Genomic DNA, 16,614 nt, shown 5'->3' on the forward strand with positions numbered 1-16,614 from the left:
TCCTCTGGGGCCTCGTGGGGGCTTGGTCGACGTGCGCGTGCTGGCCGCTGGGGGGCACCGTGGACGCACGGGAGCTGAACGTGTCTGGGCACGCGCAGCTGACTGACAGCAGCGCGGCGGTGGTTGAGTGGAGGAGCAGCTCCAGCTCTCGGGACTCGGCTCTGTGAAGCAGCACCTCCTGCTCTGTGGAGGAGCTCAGCGAACTTCATGTCTGCTCCGCCGGAAGTCTGTAGAATGTGTGCCCGCGGGTAGCAGAAACTTTACAGACACTCACCGACAGAGTTTGAAAACATGGCAGCCTCCGAACTGTACTCCAGGGTAAGAGTTTTTACTGTCTGTTGTCTGTTGACTTAACGTTTATTATAACCGTCAAAATGGTGGTTTACTCGTACAAGTTACTTACAATAACAGCTTTCGTTCTTCAACTCTTCATTTGTTTACTTATATTTATGATCCCGGCTCTTAAAACACCCCGTATCCACGGTCCATCCACGTTACACGCGTGGCTGCTGCTGTCTGCCGACTTTACACTCAGCATCCTGCCATTTTCCCCCACGTCACTGAAGATTTGATATAGTTTTATGCAAGGCCGTGTTTTTGTGAGAGCAGTGGTTGAATGGTTCTGTTTCCGTCCATCCCAGTATGCCCGTGTATGGGTCCCAGATGCAGCCGAGGTGTGGAAGTCAGCGGAGCTTATCAAAGACTACACTGCTGGAGACCTGAAGCTGTCCCTGCAGCTGGAGGATGGCACGGTGAGCGCACGCACGCACACACACACACACACACACTATATTGACTTACATTGTCCTAACCTTAAAACATGCTTTCACCTTAAATTGCATTATGATTTACGTTATGGGGACTTTCTTTTCATCAGAAGACGTGAATGTCCACACACCAGTTGATGCCCCCATACACTTATTTACTGTACCTCCCAGGTAGGTGATGTTTTTCACACAGGCCGCCCCTTCAGACTGAAGAAGGGCACATAAGTGAAAGTCTCAATAAATAAATGGAAGAAGTGGAAGTTTGAATAAATCCAGTTTATGGGAGCATCAACTGATATGCGGACATTCACATCTTCTGATTTTCGTCACATCTGTTTAGCACTTAGTGCTGTTTACGCACGTACATACACACACATTCTTTGGAGGAACTCTGGCTATGGAGCTTCATAAATCTCTGAGCTGTGGAATCATGTGAGGCAGCTGTGATGTTTGGTAAATGTACATGGAATCCAAGATAAGACAATCTTATGTGTCTCTTTATGCAACTCTGCAAAAGGTTGAATATAAGAAGCCCATTTAATAAACTGGCCTGAATAAATAGGTGTGTAATGGTTAAAACACTCCAAAAGTGTGTGGTTTGAAAAAAATGTTCTCTGTGCTGTTGCTACCTGCATCTGCAAGGTCGAGTTTGGGCATGTCTTATTGTAAGTATGGAAATAAGACCAAAGTCTTATCATGAGTGAACAAGAGCAAGGGAACCACAGTGATCGTACAATTAGTACTATTAGATAGTATTTTGTGTTTAACCATTTAATTTTACTTTTTCCCCCCACATGGTTCTCCCCCCAGGCTTTGCAGTTCATCTAAAATGAAAGCAACTGTCATCAGACTAATATCGCTGGTACTCAAAGCTAAATATCTTGTGTTTTTCTAGGAGGTGGAATACAAAATAGACCCCAGAACCAACGACCTGCCACCTCTAAGAAACCCCAACCTCCTGGTGGGGGAGAATGATCTCACGTCGCTCAGCTACCTCCACGAGCCAGCAGTGCTGCACAACCTCAAAGTGCGCTTCATTGACTCCAAGTTGATTTACACGTACTGTGGTAATGAGCTTCATCTCCTTTGAGTCACACTATCACTGTCACACTAGACTTTGGAGCCATGTTCACTGTACGTTCTGACACAATCTACAGCATATTATGTTGATTATTATGGTACTGGCTGCTCTTAAAGGAACATGCACCAAAATGTATCTTGCTGCTGAGAACTTTTCTCTTTGTTGTATTCAGGAATTGTCCTGGTTGCCATAAATCCCTATGAGAGCTTGCCCATATATGAAGCTGACATCATCAATGCCTACAGTGGGCAGAACATGGGGGACATGGACCCCCATATATTTGCAGTGGCAGAGGAAGCATATAAACAGATGGCCAGGTACTGACACTATACATTTAAACATTTTAAGCAAGTAAAATTTGACGTTGCTTGAGCTGATATTCTGTATATTATCACCTTTTCATGCAGGGATGAAAGAAACCAATCCATCATAGTGAGCGGCGAGTCTGGAGCTGGCAAAACCGTCTCTGCTAAGTATGCTATGCGTTACTTTGCCACAGTCAGCTCCTCTGGTGAGACCAGTGTTGAGGATCGAGTCCTCGCCTCCAGCCCCATCATGGAGGTAACATTTCCCACTGCAGGAAGCAAGAACATAAAAAAAAAAAAAAAGAAAAAAGAAGAAATTTACTGATACATATGTGTATGTTTTCCTAAGGCCCTTGGGAATGCCAAGACAACAAGGAACGACAACAGCAGTCGCTTCGGGAAGTACATTGAGATTGGGTTTGACAAGAAGCATTGTATAATTGGTGCTAACATGAGAACCTACTTACTGGAAAAGTCCAGAGTGGTGTTTCAGGTAATATCATTTCTATGGATATAACTCGCATGTCTTCAGGTGACTTCTCTGTGTCTGAATGTGTCCCTTCATATCTCTCTATCATCTGTGATTCTCCTCACAGCTAAGTGATTTGAAACACTCATGTGCATGCACCGTGTCAACATGTGAACAGTATATCTTTGCAACGTAATTCAAGGCACATAGATAACCCTCAGTTTAATCTGTATGGCTACTGACTCACAGAGACGTCAATGTATTATTATTAGCAAAGCAGTTGGTCTACATGAATGCATTTACAATTGATTGTTTTCAGTATTTATTGTTTGTTCCTTTTTTTTAACATCTGTTTTCCAAATTTTTAGGCCCGTGAAGAAAGAAACTATCATATATTCTATCAGCTGTGTGCCTCGTCACATCTACCAGAGTTCAAAGCCTTTAAGTTAGGTATGTGAGCCTCTGAAATATTGGTTTCCTTATATCATGATTTAGGAAAACTATTTCAGTAGCAGTTGTAACAGGGTAGTCTGTATTAGTAAAATACTTTATGATTAATGTTTAAAGGTTGCGCAGATGACTTCCACTTTACTAACCAGGGTCAGAGCCCAGTCATAGATGGAGTTGATGATGCCAAGGAGATGAATAATACCAGGAAGGCCTTCTCACTTTTAGGTAAGTGGAAGTTGCATTTCAATAAAGTTTGCATGAACAGCATACAATGTATTTTGAATAGACAATCCTGTCCATATGCAGTTTTGTTGCAAGGCACGATGGATCATACTTTTTTGTTTTATTGTCCTGTTTTCCTTGTAGGAATCTCTGAAAGTGATCAAATGGAAATTTACCAAATTCTGGCGTCTATTCTCCACCTTAGCAATGTGGAGATTAAAGATCAGTCAGCAGACAGAAGCAGCATCTCGGTAATTACTGATTACACCTGGACAAGTTTTCTTTTTCTTTTATATTTTACGTTGGAGTACTGTATTGAGGATGTGTTGAGGCTTTTTCCCCAAAGATCATTATTGTTGATGTATTTCCAGCCAGATGATGTGCACCTGATGGTGTTTTGTGAGCTGATGGGGGTTCCATGCGAAGAAATGGCCCACTGGTTATGTCACAGGACGCTCAAGACAACCACAGAAACCTACGTGAAGTCTTTCTCCAAAGTGAACGCGGTCAATGGCCGAGATGCCCTGGCTAAACACATCTATGCCAAACTCTTCAGCTTGATTGTGGGCAGTATTAACAACGCCTTAAAATCTGCAGCAAAACAACACTCATTCATCGGTGTGCTCGACATTTACGGGTAAGTTGTCACCTTTGGAATGTGATCTTTCTAATTATGTGCCTGGAATGACCAGATGTGTTTTAAATACAAACCTTCTCTTCAGGTTTGAAACATTTGATGTGAACAGCTTTGAGCAGTTTTGCATCAATTATGCAAATGAGAAGCTTCAACAACAGTTCAACCTGGTATGTGTACTTTGCTGCTCAGCATGTTCATTTTCTAGTGAGAATGTGCTCAAATAATTTTTAGCGATCACTCCCTCCAGCATGTTTTCAAATTGGAGCAAGAGGAGTACATGAAAGAGGAGATCTCATGGACATTGATCGACTTCTATGACAACCAGCCGTGCATTGATCTAATTGAGGCAAAGCTGGGGGTCCTGGACCTCCTTGATGAGGAATGCAAGGTAAAAAAAAAAACAGTTTTACTTTTTTCAACAAAAGTCTGCCCGGCTATTTTCCACTAGAGGAATCTCCGCCACATTATGTTTAAAGGTTATGAGTAATGCCATGACTAACCTCTTCCTGTTTCCACAGATGCCAAAAGGGTCTGATGACACATGGGCCCAGAAACTGTACAACACCCTTCTGAAGCAGAATGTCCACTTTGATAAACCCAGGTTATCAAACAGAGCTTTCATCATCCATCACTTTGCAGACAAGGTACTTGACTGGACAGGAAAACACAGTTACACAGAATGTTTCATGTTCAGGTGGTATTTTATATGAGTGGGGCTTTTTTTGCATGTCTTGTGTGTAACTGCATGGATTCTCTTACAGTATTCAGGTTTCTTTCCACAGAAAGACACGAACCTTGGAAAATATCCAGAACATTGGGCCCTGACATTTTCCTTTCACAACAGGAAATTTTCCAGAACATTCAAACAAGGGTTGGCTTCTGAGTAGAACAGCAAGAGGCTCGACATGACGTATAAATGCAACAGAGATGTTTTTGTTTACAGCACATCGACACCTGTTTTGCTCATTGTGAATTTTCCAGCAATTTTCTTGCTGTATTATCACATGGGCTAACACATCTTTCGGTCATATTTCTTGGGAGATGGCAGGAAAGTTTCCAATAAATGTCCAACTGACTCTGACATTTGCTTTCTCACATACAGACTTTCTGGACAGTTTCACGGAAATGTTCAGACTTCAGTGCATTTTTTGAAAGCAGCTCAAATGTGTACAGTTATGTGACCCGAGAACCTCAGTGGTCATAGGTGCAAATGTGTTTGTGTATTTATATGTGTTATTTCTTTAATTAGTCTGTTGACTGAGCTGGGATAGACTTTGGTTCCCGCCCAGCACAGAACAGTGTTGAAAATGGGCAGATGGGTGGATGACTCATGTTTTCTCCTGAAGAGCACCAACAGAGTGAAGTGTAAAATTGTAATAAATTTGTCTTCAAAGTCAGAATTCAATGGCTACACCACGAATGTTTGGGAATAATCCGTCTTTTCCTGTTCATGATGAATGTGACCCTGAATCTGTTAGCTGGTCTATTGTGTTTAGGTGGAGTACCAGTGTGAGGGCTTCCTGGAGAAAAACAAGGACACGGTCAATGAGGAGCAGATAAATGTGCTGAAAAACAGCCAGGTGAAATAATTTAAAAATTGTTTGCACTATTTTAATGTATTTGTCTTTCTGGTAGTTAGAGTGAGAAATTAATTCAGTGTCATTTAATGTCTCCACCACTGCCAAGAAGCCAAGAGCAAACAACTGCAAAGTATTTCTTGTGTTGCAAGTCTTCAGGAACACACCCTAGGATTGTTCAGCCTGAACTATCAGTGGAAAAACACCCTCTGTCTAAGATTGAAAACACTGCCATCTGCTGTGCCATGGCAGCTTTACATTCTTCTACTTGGTGTCTGGTGTATTCATTCTATACTTTTCATCTTTTCAGTTTGATTTGCTTCTGAAACTGTTTGAGGAAGATGAGAAGGCAAAGGGTTCCACTAAAAAACGTACTGGCGTAACTGGAAGGGCCGGTCCGAGTCAGAAGGATAACAAGAAGACTGTTGGACTGCAGGTGAGAGCACACAAAGTAAACATGACATTTGGTGGTGAGGGTTTGTCTTACAGTGACAGCACCTATCTTCATTAGAAGGAGAGACACCAGCACACTGTCTGCACTTGCTCAGTAAAAAACATTAAAGAAAGAAACATTAAAGACGTGTTGAGTGCCCATCCTCATGGAAAACCTGGGGAAGTTAGTGAGAAATTTTTGTGAAGAGGGATAAAAAAACAAAAACAAAATATATGTACGATTGGGTAATATCTAAGGGATTGTAAGTCAAAACATTATACTGAATATTTTTACGAACCATGATTCATTAGGATATGATTCATGTATCACCAAATTCACTTATCAAGGTTTTGTTGTCTCAGTTTCGACAGTCTCTACGTTTGCTGATGGACACACTTAATGCTACGAGTCCTCACTACGTACGCTGCATTAAGCCAAACGATGATAAATCTCCATTCACGTGAGTAGGATGATTCTGTTCTGTACGGTTATCTGTAACAAGCACAGATGACAGAGTAGTAACGTGTTTTGTGTGTTCTCTTTTATAAAGCTTGGACCCTATGAGGGCAGTGCAGCAGCTGCGAGCATGTGGTGTCCTCGAGACAATCCGGATCTCAGCAGCCGGCTTCCCATCTAGGTAGCATGTCAAAAAACTGAAACTGGTACTCAGGGCCATGGGTAGTTGTTTTTAAAATTACCCACCTTACTTTTCTATTTATTTATTGCAGGTGGACTTATCAAGAATTCTTCAGACGTTATCGGGTCCTCATGAAGCAAAAAGATGTTCTTAATGATAGAAAACAGACATGCAAAAATCTCCTCGAAAAACTTGTGAAGGTATGTTGGAGTTGTATAAAAGGATGTACATCATGTTAACCACAATGGCTCAGCAGTCTCCGTATGAAACCACATTTCAATCCACTAGATCCAGATTTTTATTTGGATCCGCTCCATAACGTACACACATCGATGCCAACCCCCTAAATATATCAGATTTTTTTCATCATGAGTCACACATAATTCTCTGAGTAATCAATGAAAATTATGAAATTTCCCTATCTCACAATGTTAAAGACAGTAAATTGATTCAATTCAACTATTACACTAAAATATGAGACATTACATACTTAACACCACTGTGTTGTGTCATTAGGACCAGGATAAGTACCAGTTTGGCAAAAACAAGATCTTCTTCAGGGCTGGTCAGGTGGCTTACCTGGAGAAGCTGCGTTCCGACAAGCTGCGTATGGCTTGTGTCAGCATCCAGAAGACTATCCGCTGCTGGTTGGCCCGCAAAAAGTATCTGAGGATGAAGGCTTCTGCCGTAACCATTCAGAGATATGTACGGGGCCACCAAGCACGTTGGTAAGTGGATCTGTTAAAATAACAAAATAAGAAATTGTCTGTTGTCTGCTGATAATTCTCTCCTATTACTTTGTTTTTTCTGTCAGTTTTGTTCAGGGTCTACGAAGAACCAGAGCAGCCATTGTCATCCAGCGGAACGTGCGCATGTGGGTGAACAGGAGACACTATCAGCAGCAGCGCTTGGCAGCTATCACCATCCAGTGCTTCTTGAGGGCCTACATGGCAAGAAAGCAGTATTATAAGGTAATGGCCTAAAATGCCCCTAAAAAGTCTGACGCGTTTAATTAAGTTAAGTTTTATTTCTGCACTCATTAGTTCTCTTTACTGGAAAGGGTTTGTATTCATAATTAAATAATGCCAGCATAATTTCATAAGGCAATATCATCATGAGCCCTGCATAGAACTGTGGATTTTGGGGTTTGCTTGCTGTTGTTTGTAAGGGTTTTTTAAAGGGATTTACTCCGTCCATACTGGAACTGGATTGTTGATTATTGCAATCGTATTGTGTGGGATTCAAAATAATTCAATTCAAAGCATCACGAGGCAACAGCTTGGGTTAGTGTCCCTCCCTGTGAGCTGATGTTATTTACTGCAACAGTGAGAACACTTAATATTGATGTTTGAAACTGTGGTCACAGACATGTTATACTGAGACACAGTGTGTTAATGCAGTTTGTTTTTAAATGTATTAGAAGAAGCACACAAGCAATAGAAGTAATGTTACCATCAAGTTTAACTAGGAATATGTGTTTGTCTTTGTTTTCATAGTTGATGTTTGAGCAAAAGGCTGTTGTGATCCAGAAGTGGGTGAAAGGCTGGCTGGCCAGACAGCATTACAAACGCACCATGGCAGCTATCGTCCTGCTGCAGAGCTGTGTGCGCCGCATACAGGCCAAGAAGGAATTCAAGAAGCTGAAGGTGGAGGCGCGCTCTGTTGAGCACTTTAAGAAGCTCAACTTTGGCATGGAGAACAAAATCATGCAGCTGCAGCACAAGATAAATGACCAGGTGAGTACTGTGAGAGTATGGATGTCTGTTATGTTTTTATAAATCGTTGTTTTCTTGGGGAATCTAACATCAGAAAAAATGTCGTTGAAGTATTGAGTCATTGGGAGGCGTAGAATCACATGAACAGCATGTGTTTGTATTTTCCCCCTGCAGCAAAAAGGAAACAAAGAGCTCCGTGAGAGGCTGAGTGTGGTGGAGAAGACCCAGAGTGTGGAGAGAGAGAGACAGAGCAGAGAGATTGAAAACCTACGTAGTTCCGAGCAGAAGGTCAGAGCCAAGGCAGAGAAACTTCCCTCTCTGCTGGAGCAGCTCTCCTTCCTTCAGCATGAGTTGGAAAACACGCGCAGAGAGAAAGAAGATCTGGAGGAGCAGACAAAGGTCTATAAGGAGCAGACTCAACAGGTAGGTCTGCCACATACACATCTATGTTTATCATACTTCACCGGCTATCAGCTTCAATTGAACTTTCTACATGGTGTATTTTGTAAATAAATTTGCTTGCCAAAACATTTTCAATCCGAATTTGGGGTTTAGGCTTAGTAGAATAGTAGAATAAACGTGGCTGCATTTGAGTTACTAAAGATCATAATGAAATTCAAAATAGAAACCTTGAAAATGTTGAAATGTAGTCAATATTTTTTCCTGTGTTTCTGTTAATTTCTAAAACATAAGGAGCAATAATGAATGGTAATAAATCCTGCAAACATATTTTTTCCTTCTTTCACGATCAGGTAGTAGAAGAGCTTAATATGAAGAACAGCTTGTTGAACAGTGAAAAAGACGAACTCAACACATTATTCGTTGAACAAACACAAAAGTTAACAGGTACTGAGCAGCTCACCTTAAACCTTTACAGTTGACCTGTAGCAGCTTGAATTCAGAATAAATAAATCCAAATTGTTTTGTTTCAGAGATTAAAACCAACGTTGAGAACACTAAACAGATGGAGAAGGACTTCACGGAAGAACGTTCTCGCTACCAAGGTCTGCTGAGTGAACACCTGCACCTGGAGGAGCGGCACAGAGACCTGAAAGAGAAGATGGATCTCAGCATTGTGAGAAACCTTTTCTTTTGGCATAAAGGACAACACACACATTCAGTAAAAATTGTTTCGATGGGTGCTGATTAGGAGAAAAATTACAAAACATTTGAAAAAAAGAGAAAATCTGAACATCTAGAAGCTTAAATTATTTATTTGCTGTAGTTTTCAGACCGCCAGACAGGAAGTCCGTATTTTTCCTTTTTGAACGATATTTTGGCTTCACTTAGTTTTCAGGTGGCAACAATAGTTAGAAACCTCTTCATTCATAGATTTAAATAACACGACAATTTCAAGATGCTGTCATAAACCAACCACCACTTTATTGAAAAGTTCAGTAGATGTACATAACTTTTTCACATGGTAACATCAGCTCATTGAGCAAAGTGAAATCAGCTGACAACACCAAGATAAAGGTTCAAAATGTTTCTCATGTTGGTACCTCTTTATATAGAGTCTATGGTTGGTACAAGTTTAGGCCGGACAGATTCTTTCTCTGATATGTTGTGTTATGTCTTCCTCTCACATATCAGCAGAGTTCAAGCAAACCTGGTCACAAGAGGACAGACTCCAACTACAGCAGTAACTCCTCAGAGTTTAGTCACAGCTTAGCTTCTACAGAGGGAGAGGACAGTTCTACACAAAAAGAGGTAATGTAATAAAGCACATAATATCATGCTGCATAATCAAATCAAAAGTCATGCTTGTATTTGAGTATGAACTTCTCAACCTCAGCTTGGAGGTTGATGCAAAACGTTGACATTTATAAACTAACAACTAAAAACATTTTCATGTAAAAATTATATCATCATAAAATGTATCATCAGACTTGAGCAACTTACAAATGCTCGCCATGTCTCTGTAAATAGTTCAATAACAAGGTTTGTAGCTGTTAGATCTTCATATTAACATGAATTCACATGATTTCTATTACATCTACATGCCTTCAGTAAGCATTTTATTAGTGGCACTAATAAACGGATGGAATATAGAAGGAATTCTTGCTGTGTCGGCATTTGTGTTGTTGAATTTACTACAGAGAACTGAACAATCATTCTTTTGAAAAGCTGTGGAGAGTTTTCTTCCAGCCTCGTCTGGGTCATAATCCTATTAGTGCAGCATTGTAGTTTAGTTGTGGAGAGATCAGTGAGTCAGTTCTTGTTGTGTTGTGTTAGGATGAGACCCAGGCCACGGTGGACCTGCCGGTGCTTCTGAAGCTCCAGAGAAGAGTGAAGGAGCTGGAGCAGGAGAAACAGTCACTGTGGCAGCAGCTGGATAAGAGAGAAGAAGCCAAACAAGAAAAGGCAAAAGTAGGCACTGAACCACCAATCATGTTTCTTACTGGTTAAATTGAAAAACTACCAAACAGATCAATACGTTTTTAATTGTGTTTCACTGATATTTGTGTTTGAATTGTTGATTTTTACTTTTTCTGAAAAGGAGGTGGAGGAGCAGAGAACTGTTGGCCGAACAGAACTGGATTTGGAGACACTGAAGGTACGACTTAGTCAAGAACATACTGTATATTTAGATCCAAGCAAGAGAGCTGTTATTAAAGAGTCAACCCATAACTCTTCCTGAAGACATGTGTCTATTATATTATATTATATTATATTATATATACTACTTATCTTTGCATTGAAGTACTGAAAGGTGAATAGAAAAAATGAATCTGTAGATGTCTGAATGCAGAGGCAAGAGTTGGAGTCTGACAACAAGAGGCTGAAGCAGGATCTGAACGAGCTGCGAAAGTCTCTGACCAATGAGAACAGTGACTTGATGCCTCCTGACCCTGGTACTCGGCCCTACGAGGTACTGATGGAACAACTCACCTCCTCCAACGATGAGCTGGAGATGAGAAAAGAAGAAGTGCTGCTGCTTCGATCGCACATGGTCCGCCAAGAAGCTCTTAAACATAAGGTGAGGAAGTAAACTGCATTTATTATTATTTTCATGTTATATTCAAAGCGGGAATGTTTTTAATATTATTCTGTAAAATGTATATCTGAAATTAATTAGAAATAATTCATTCCATTTGCACTCACCTTCAGGACTCTCCACTGGGTGAGAGTGTGAAATTAGGCCTCAGTGAAATTCCCTCCTTTCAAGACATTGACAGGTAAGAGCAATCTGCTCCCACTCTTATCTAAATTCTACGGGCTGACAAATCATTGTAATATACTGCCAGCTCCTTCAGTCCACATTTACCATTCATACTGCCCACTGGTTTTCCCTCATACTTCCGTATAATCACCACCAATATCATCATGTAACAAGTATTAAATTACATTAACAATGAAGCAACTATGTTCTAGTGTGAATCTATCAGGTGTAACGTGATATTCTTTTCTAATGTTCTTCTTAAGATCCCTGGATATCCATACTCTGAATGAAGATGGAGAGCTATGGCTGGCTTATGAAGGCTTAAAAGAGACCAACATGTAATTAAGTTATATTCTGTTGTTGTTATGTGAGTTCAAGCAGTTTCACGTCACATGGAACCAAATACTGTCCCTCCTCTGTCCCTCCTCCAGGTTCCTGGAGAGCCAGATGCAGGAGCAGGAGCGTGTTCACAGTGAGAAGTGCCAGAGTCTTCTCGAGGACGTGAACAAGCTGAAGGATGAGAAGGAGCAGCAGCAGAAGCTGTTGGCTCAGAGCCTCCTTCTGCCTGAAGACGCCAGAATCGACGCGAGCCTGAAGCATGAGATCATACGGCTCACCAATGATAACCTGGTGGGTCCACTCAGTCTGTTCTCAACTCAACTTCTTTGACTCTTATCGCAGAAATAGTGATTACTTTTACTTTTTCTTTTACCAAATATAAAGTAAATGTAAAATATAAAGCTGACTCTGTGCAGTACAAGATAATATTGTTGTTTTATCAACAAAAAGTGGCATATAAACAAATTAAGGGATAAGGGAAGTGCTTTAAAGATGGTTGCTTTAATCATGTTGCTGTTTACAGATGTTCACTCGAATGTGTTTGAATCATTTCAGGAGAACATGGATCGGCAAGAAAAACAGGACAAAACCATACGCAAGTTGAAAAAACAACTTAAATTTTACATGAAAAAAGTTGGCGATATTGAAGGTATCCACTTGTGTTTGATTGTGTTTGTAAAATACATTTTACAGATGATAGTAGCACAGCATCGTTCACGTCATTACTCACACTGTGTCTTTACTGTATTTAGCAAACACTCAACAAATGATCGATGCCTCTGCAATGAACGCTCCCATGAGAGCTGTTAATATCACCCGCAAGGAGAAAGAGTATCAGGGCATGTTGAAGTACACGGAGGGTGAGGAGAACCGCCTGCTAAAAAATCTGGTCTTAGGTAAGTTCTGACCTGTTTTATTCAAGCAAATCACTTCCGTAACTGTTTTCTAATTGCATGAAGATGTTCTTCATAGATGGAGGACTTGTTATATGAGTATTTGACTGTGAAATGTTGTCATCCGCTCAGATCTGAAGCCTCGCGGCGTAGCAGTAAGCTTGATTCCTGGGCTTCCTGCCTACATCATCTTTATGTGCCTCCGATACGCGGACAATGTGAATAATGACCGGAGAGTCAGCAATCTGCTCAATTCCACCATCAGCAGCATTAAAGGGGTCATCAAGGTGCAGTTTATAACTTGTGTCAATGAAGCAACTCATGTTTATCTTGAATTGATTTTTACATTGATTCTTTTTCTTTTTCTTTGAAGAGACGAGGAGGTGATTTTGAAGTAGTTTCCTTTTGGTTGGCCAACAGCTGCCGGCTGTTGCACTGTTTGAAGCAGTACAGTGGAGATGAGGTAAGTTGGACGAGGTTTGATGCTGGAGTTCTGTTGAAAGCTGGACATGTCCCTTGATTAACCCTGCATGTCTCTATGTCCACTGTATACTCTAGGTCTTCATGACGCACAACACTGTCAAACAAAACGAGCAGTGCTTGTCCAACTTTGAACTGTCAGAGTACCAGCAGGTCTTTGGTGACCTGGCCATTCAAATCTACTGTCAGCTCATCAAGAGCATGGAGAACGTCATGCAGCCCCTGATAGGTGAGGAGACATAAACCGATTTCAGACATGAACTCCTCTCCGGAGTGTGCCTTTTAATATTTGAAGAACGCAGCACGTGATTTTCCAGGTCAAGCGTGTTCACAACCACTGGAAAATGGCCGGAACATTCAGGCGGGGTGTGGTGCCTGGGTAGAGCATGCAGGAGGGAGGACATGAAGAATAAATCTCGCTCTGGAAAGCATTTTTTTGTTCACAGCACATTGCAGAGTTCGCTCTTATCTTTAAAAGCTCTCCAATCTCGTTGACTTTCCAAGTGGACATCTTCATCTGTGTCTTCTATGTGGATGGTACCTCTTTTTCATCCTGAGATATTTTACTTTGTGGCTGGCAAGAATAGTTTAGAAAAATGTGCAGAGCAACTGACTTGGACATTTCCATTCCTAAATACAGCACCTCTAGAAAATTTCTGGAAAATCTCCGGACTTCAGTGCATGTCTGAAAGCAGCTTTAATATTACATATACAACTCTGACTATTACAGATCAACATGATTTGTTTTCTTCATGTGTTATATGCAGTGGCGAGCATGCTGGAGCACGAGACGATTCAGGGAGTCCTGGGGTCCAAACCGACAGGCCTGAGGAAGAGGAGCACGAGTTTCCCAGAGGAGGAGGCGGTCACCGTGGAAGTCCTCCTGCAGCGTCTTGGCGTCTTCCACACCACCATGAGTCAGCATGGGATGGACCCAGACCTCATCAAACAGGTGGTGAAGCAGCAGTTCTACATCATCTGCGCAGTCACCCTCAACCACCTGCTGCTGCGGAAGGACATGTGCTCCTGGAGTAAAGGCCTGCAGATCAGGTACAGCAAGGGACAAACCGCGGCCGTGATATTGTTCTTAATGAAATTAAAATTAGAGGGGAAGAAGAGTATCGATGTGAGTTGTTGCTATAATGTGGCGAGCTCACTCCGATCATTTCTAAATAGTCATTGTTGTGATTTTTAATAAATGTAGGAATCATCAGATATTCAGTATATTTGTCACAGTGAAAGTGCTGTAATTAAAAGGGTTAATTTCAAACTTTGAAAGGCCATAATTCTTCATTATTACATTATTAGTTTTCCATTTTTAAACAATGGTTCCTCCTTAAGTTTCCCCCTTATACACAAAATGATGCAGTGTATTATCACATATACAGTATATACTGTATTCACTAGTTTCAGAAATTCAAGATACCATTTTTTTATGGCTCCACAATTGCATCACAATATCTTGAATTATTTGAATATATATTCACATTCATTCCTCTGGCTTCAGGTACAATATTTGGCAGCTGGAGGAGTGGCTGGCGGAGAGGGATCTGGCAGACTGTGGTGCCAAGGAGACTCTGGAGCCGCTGGTACAGGCCGCACAGCTTCTGCAGATCAAGAAGAAGACGGAGGCAGATGCCCAAGCTATCTGCAGCATGTGCACCGCCCTCACCACGGCACAGGTGGAGGTTTAAGCCTTTTGAACATGTTGACACAATATTTTAATTGGGTTTGATTCATTCTTTGTTTTTCTCGACAGATTCTAAAAGTGTTGACCCTGTACACTCCAGTGATTGAATTTGAAGAGCGAGTGCCCACCGCTTTCATCACAACTATTAAAGTGAGTAAATGGAAAGTTTTAAGTGTGGACAAGATTACACTGCTATTTTATCCTATACTATTTTTTTTATCTTATTTAACAAAATCTCTATCTTTTAAATATATCTTAGAACATTTTGAAAGACAGAGGCGAGTCAGCCACTTTGATGATGGACGGCAAGAAGATCTTCTCCGTCACGCTCCCCTTCACACCCTCCACTGTGGCTCTGGAGACCATCCAGGTTCCTGCTAGTCTTAATCTGAGCTTCCTCACCCGCATCTAAACCTGCTGCCTCCGACACCATGTTCTCTGTGTTTCGTTTACCCGAGTAAAAAAAACAACCAAGTTTTTCACCAAAGGTTTTGACCTTTTCTGTAAAGTTTTAAAGATTCCTTCTGCAGTAGAGAAATGCTATGTTGTTTACAGGCCTCAGTGCATTAGCTGTACACCAAAGAGTAATAACTGTATGAACAGTGAATATGCAAAACATTCTTTTATTATGTAATTTCTTGTCACACCTGATATTTTGCCAATACAGGTGTAGAATTTGTGGTTTCCTTCATGTATTCCTGTAACTGTAACTTTAGGAGAACTGTATTATAGCTGGAACTTTATATTTCTACGACTCCATATTCCAAGTGATGGTATTTATGTCAAGACAAGTTGAAGGAGCCAATAGTAACTCTTGTATCTGTAGTTAACTAGTCCAAATGCTGTTGGTCGTTTTAAGGGATGGTGTCTCAGGAAGAGGGTTTGATGTGTTTAAAACTGCTGCACAAATGGGTTCACTCCGTCATGAGGTGTTATAGATCTTATAGATCACAAGCTCAGTGTTTTTGTTCTAAAGTGGTGCCTGTGAACCACCCGGGAGTCTGTAAGAAAACGTAGAAGATTTTAATCAAGTTAAGTATTTCTCTATGTCGACCCTGACACATCACTGTTTTGTTATCTGATGCTTTAATGTCATTTAGTATAAAAAATATTATTTAACAGGAGGTGAACTTCACGAAACAAATATAAAACAAGTAATAAGGCAGATAAAGGAAAGGAGTGTCTGTTTTGAAATATGTGTAAAACTATATGTGTTGCTCTTTGGCACAGGGGGGATGGAGTCTGATACAAAGAATAAAATGAACCAAGGTGCTACTGCTGTGGGAAAAAACAACTTTATTATAGTGTCTAATTCTGAAGATAAAAAATGACTCAAGTCACCCTTCTCATCGTTTCCACAGTAAGAGTGCCTTGGTTTATTTATTTTTAGTATCTAAACAAAATGATTAGTAATCTGCACTTTAATCCTCATGTATTCGGGAGCAGAGCTTCAGATTGGATTTGGACTTGATGCAAGAGACCTTTCTTCTGAGAGTCCTTCACATGTGAAGTTTGACTCTTTTGTCTTTGGATTCATTTAAATTTTGAAATGTACATGTAACCAACTGATGTAACTAACTCTATGAAAGATAGATCTTAAATACTCAAAACTCTGCTTTTAAAATACATTTTTATTTTTTCATGTTCATCATTGTCCTTTGTTTTAAAATGCTTAAGATATGAAAATGCAGAAATGGCATTAATGATTAATCCTCTGGGGTCATAGAACTGGGTCTGTGGCTCTTGCAGAAATGTG

General features: G+C 40.8%; 1 protein-coding gene across 1 annotated transcript; it reads left to right on the forward strand.

Moving 5' to 3' along the window:
* The first annotated feature begins 97 nt into the window (after positions 1-97).
* Positions 98-16,504, forward strand: LOC118109452 (unconventional myosin-Va). The gene is made up of 40 exons (XM_035156576.2): positions 98-318; positions 642-752; positions 1,663-1,834; positions 2,021-2,165; positions 2,256-2,409; positions 2,503-2,646; positions 2,991-3,072; positions 3,190-3,297; positions 3,439-3,545; positions 3,666-3,931; positions 4,017-4,098; positions 4,179-4,319; positions 4,450-4,575; positions 5,428-5,511; positions 5,819-5,944; positions 6,304-6,401; positions 6,492-6,578; positions 6,670-6,778; positions 7,095-7,306; positions 7,393-7,549; positions 8,075-8,314; positions 8,468-8,716; positions 9,046-9,139; positions 9,226-9,368; positions 9,890-10,003; positions 10,529-10,663; positions 10,794-10,850; positions 11,046-11,273; positions 11,405-11,472; positions 11,720-11,794; positions 11,888-12,086; positions 12,351-12,444; positions 12,548-12,691; positions 12,821-12,975; positions 13,062-13,151; positions 13,247-13,397; positions 13,936-14,218; positions 14,676-14,850; positions 14,928-15,008; positions 15,118-16,504. Exons 1-40 carry the CDS (start codon positions 292-294, stop codon positions 15,268-15,270), a joined length of 5,466 nt encoding a protein of 1,821 aa, XP_035012467.1. The 5' UTR covers positions 98-291; the 3' UTR covers positions 15,271-16,504.
* The last annotated feature ends 110 nt before the right edge of the window (positions 16,505-16,614 follow it).

Source organism: Hippoglossus stenolepis, chromosome 5 (genome assembly GCF_022539355.2).
Source record: "Hippoglossus stenolepis isolate QCI-W04-F060 chromosome 5, HSTE1.2, whole genome shotgun sequence".
NCBI lineage: Eukaryota > Metazoa > Chordata > Actinopteri > Pleuronectiformes > Pleuronectidae > Hippoglossus > Hippoglossus stenolepis.

What these genes read in the sequence shown, in the direction of transcription:
- LOC118109452 (XM_035156576.2), top strand. Translation starts at nt 292, where the DNA reads ATGGCAGCCTCCGAACTGTACTCCAGG. An exon ending in GTTCAAAGCCTTTAAGTTAG is followed by an intron (nt 3,073 to 3,189) that starts GTATGTGAGCCT and finishes TAATGTTTAAAG; the next exon opens with GTTGCGCAGATGACTTCCAC. An exon ending in AAAAGTTGGCGATATTGAAG is followed by an intron (nt 12,445 to 12,547) that starts GTATCCACTTGT and finishes TACTGTATTTAG; the next exon opens with CAAACACTCAACAAATGATC.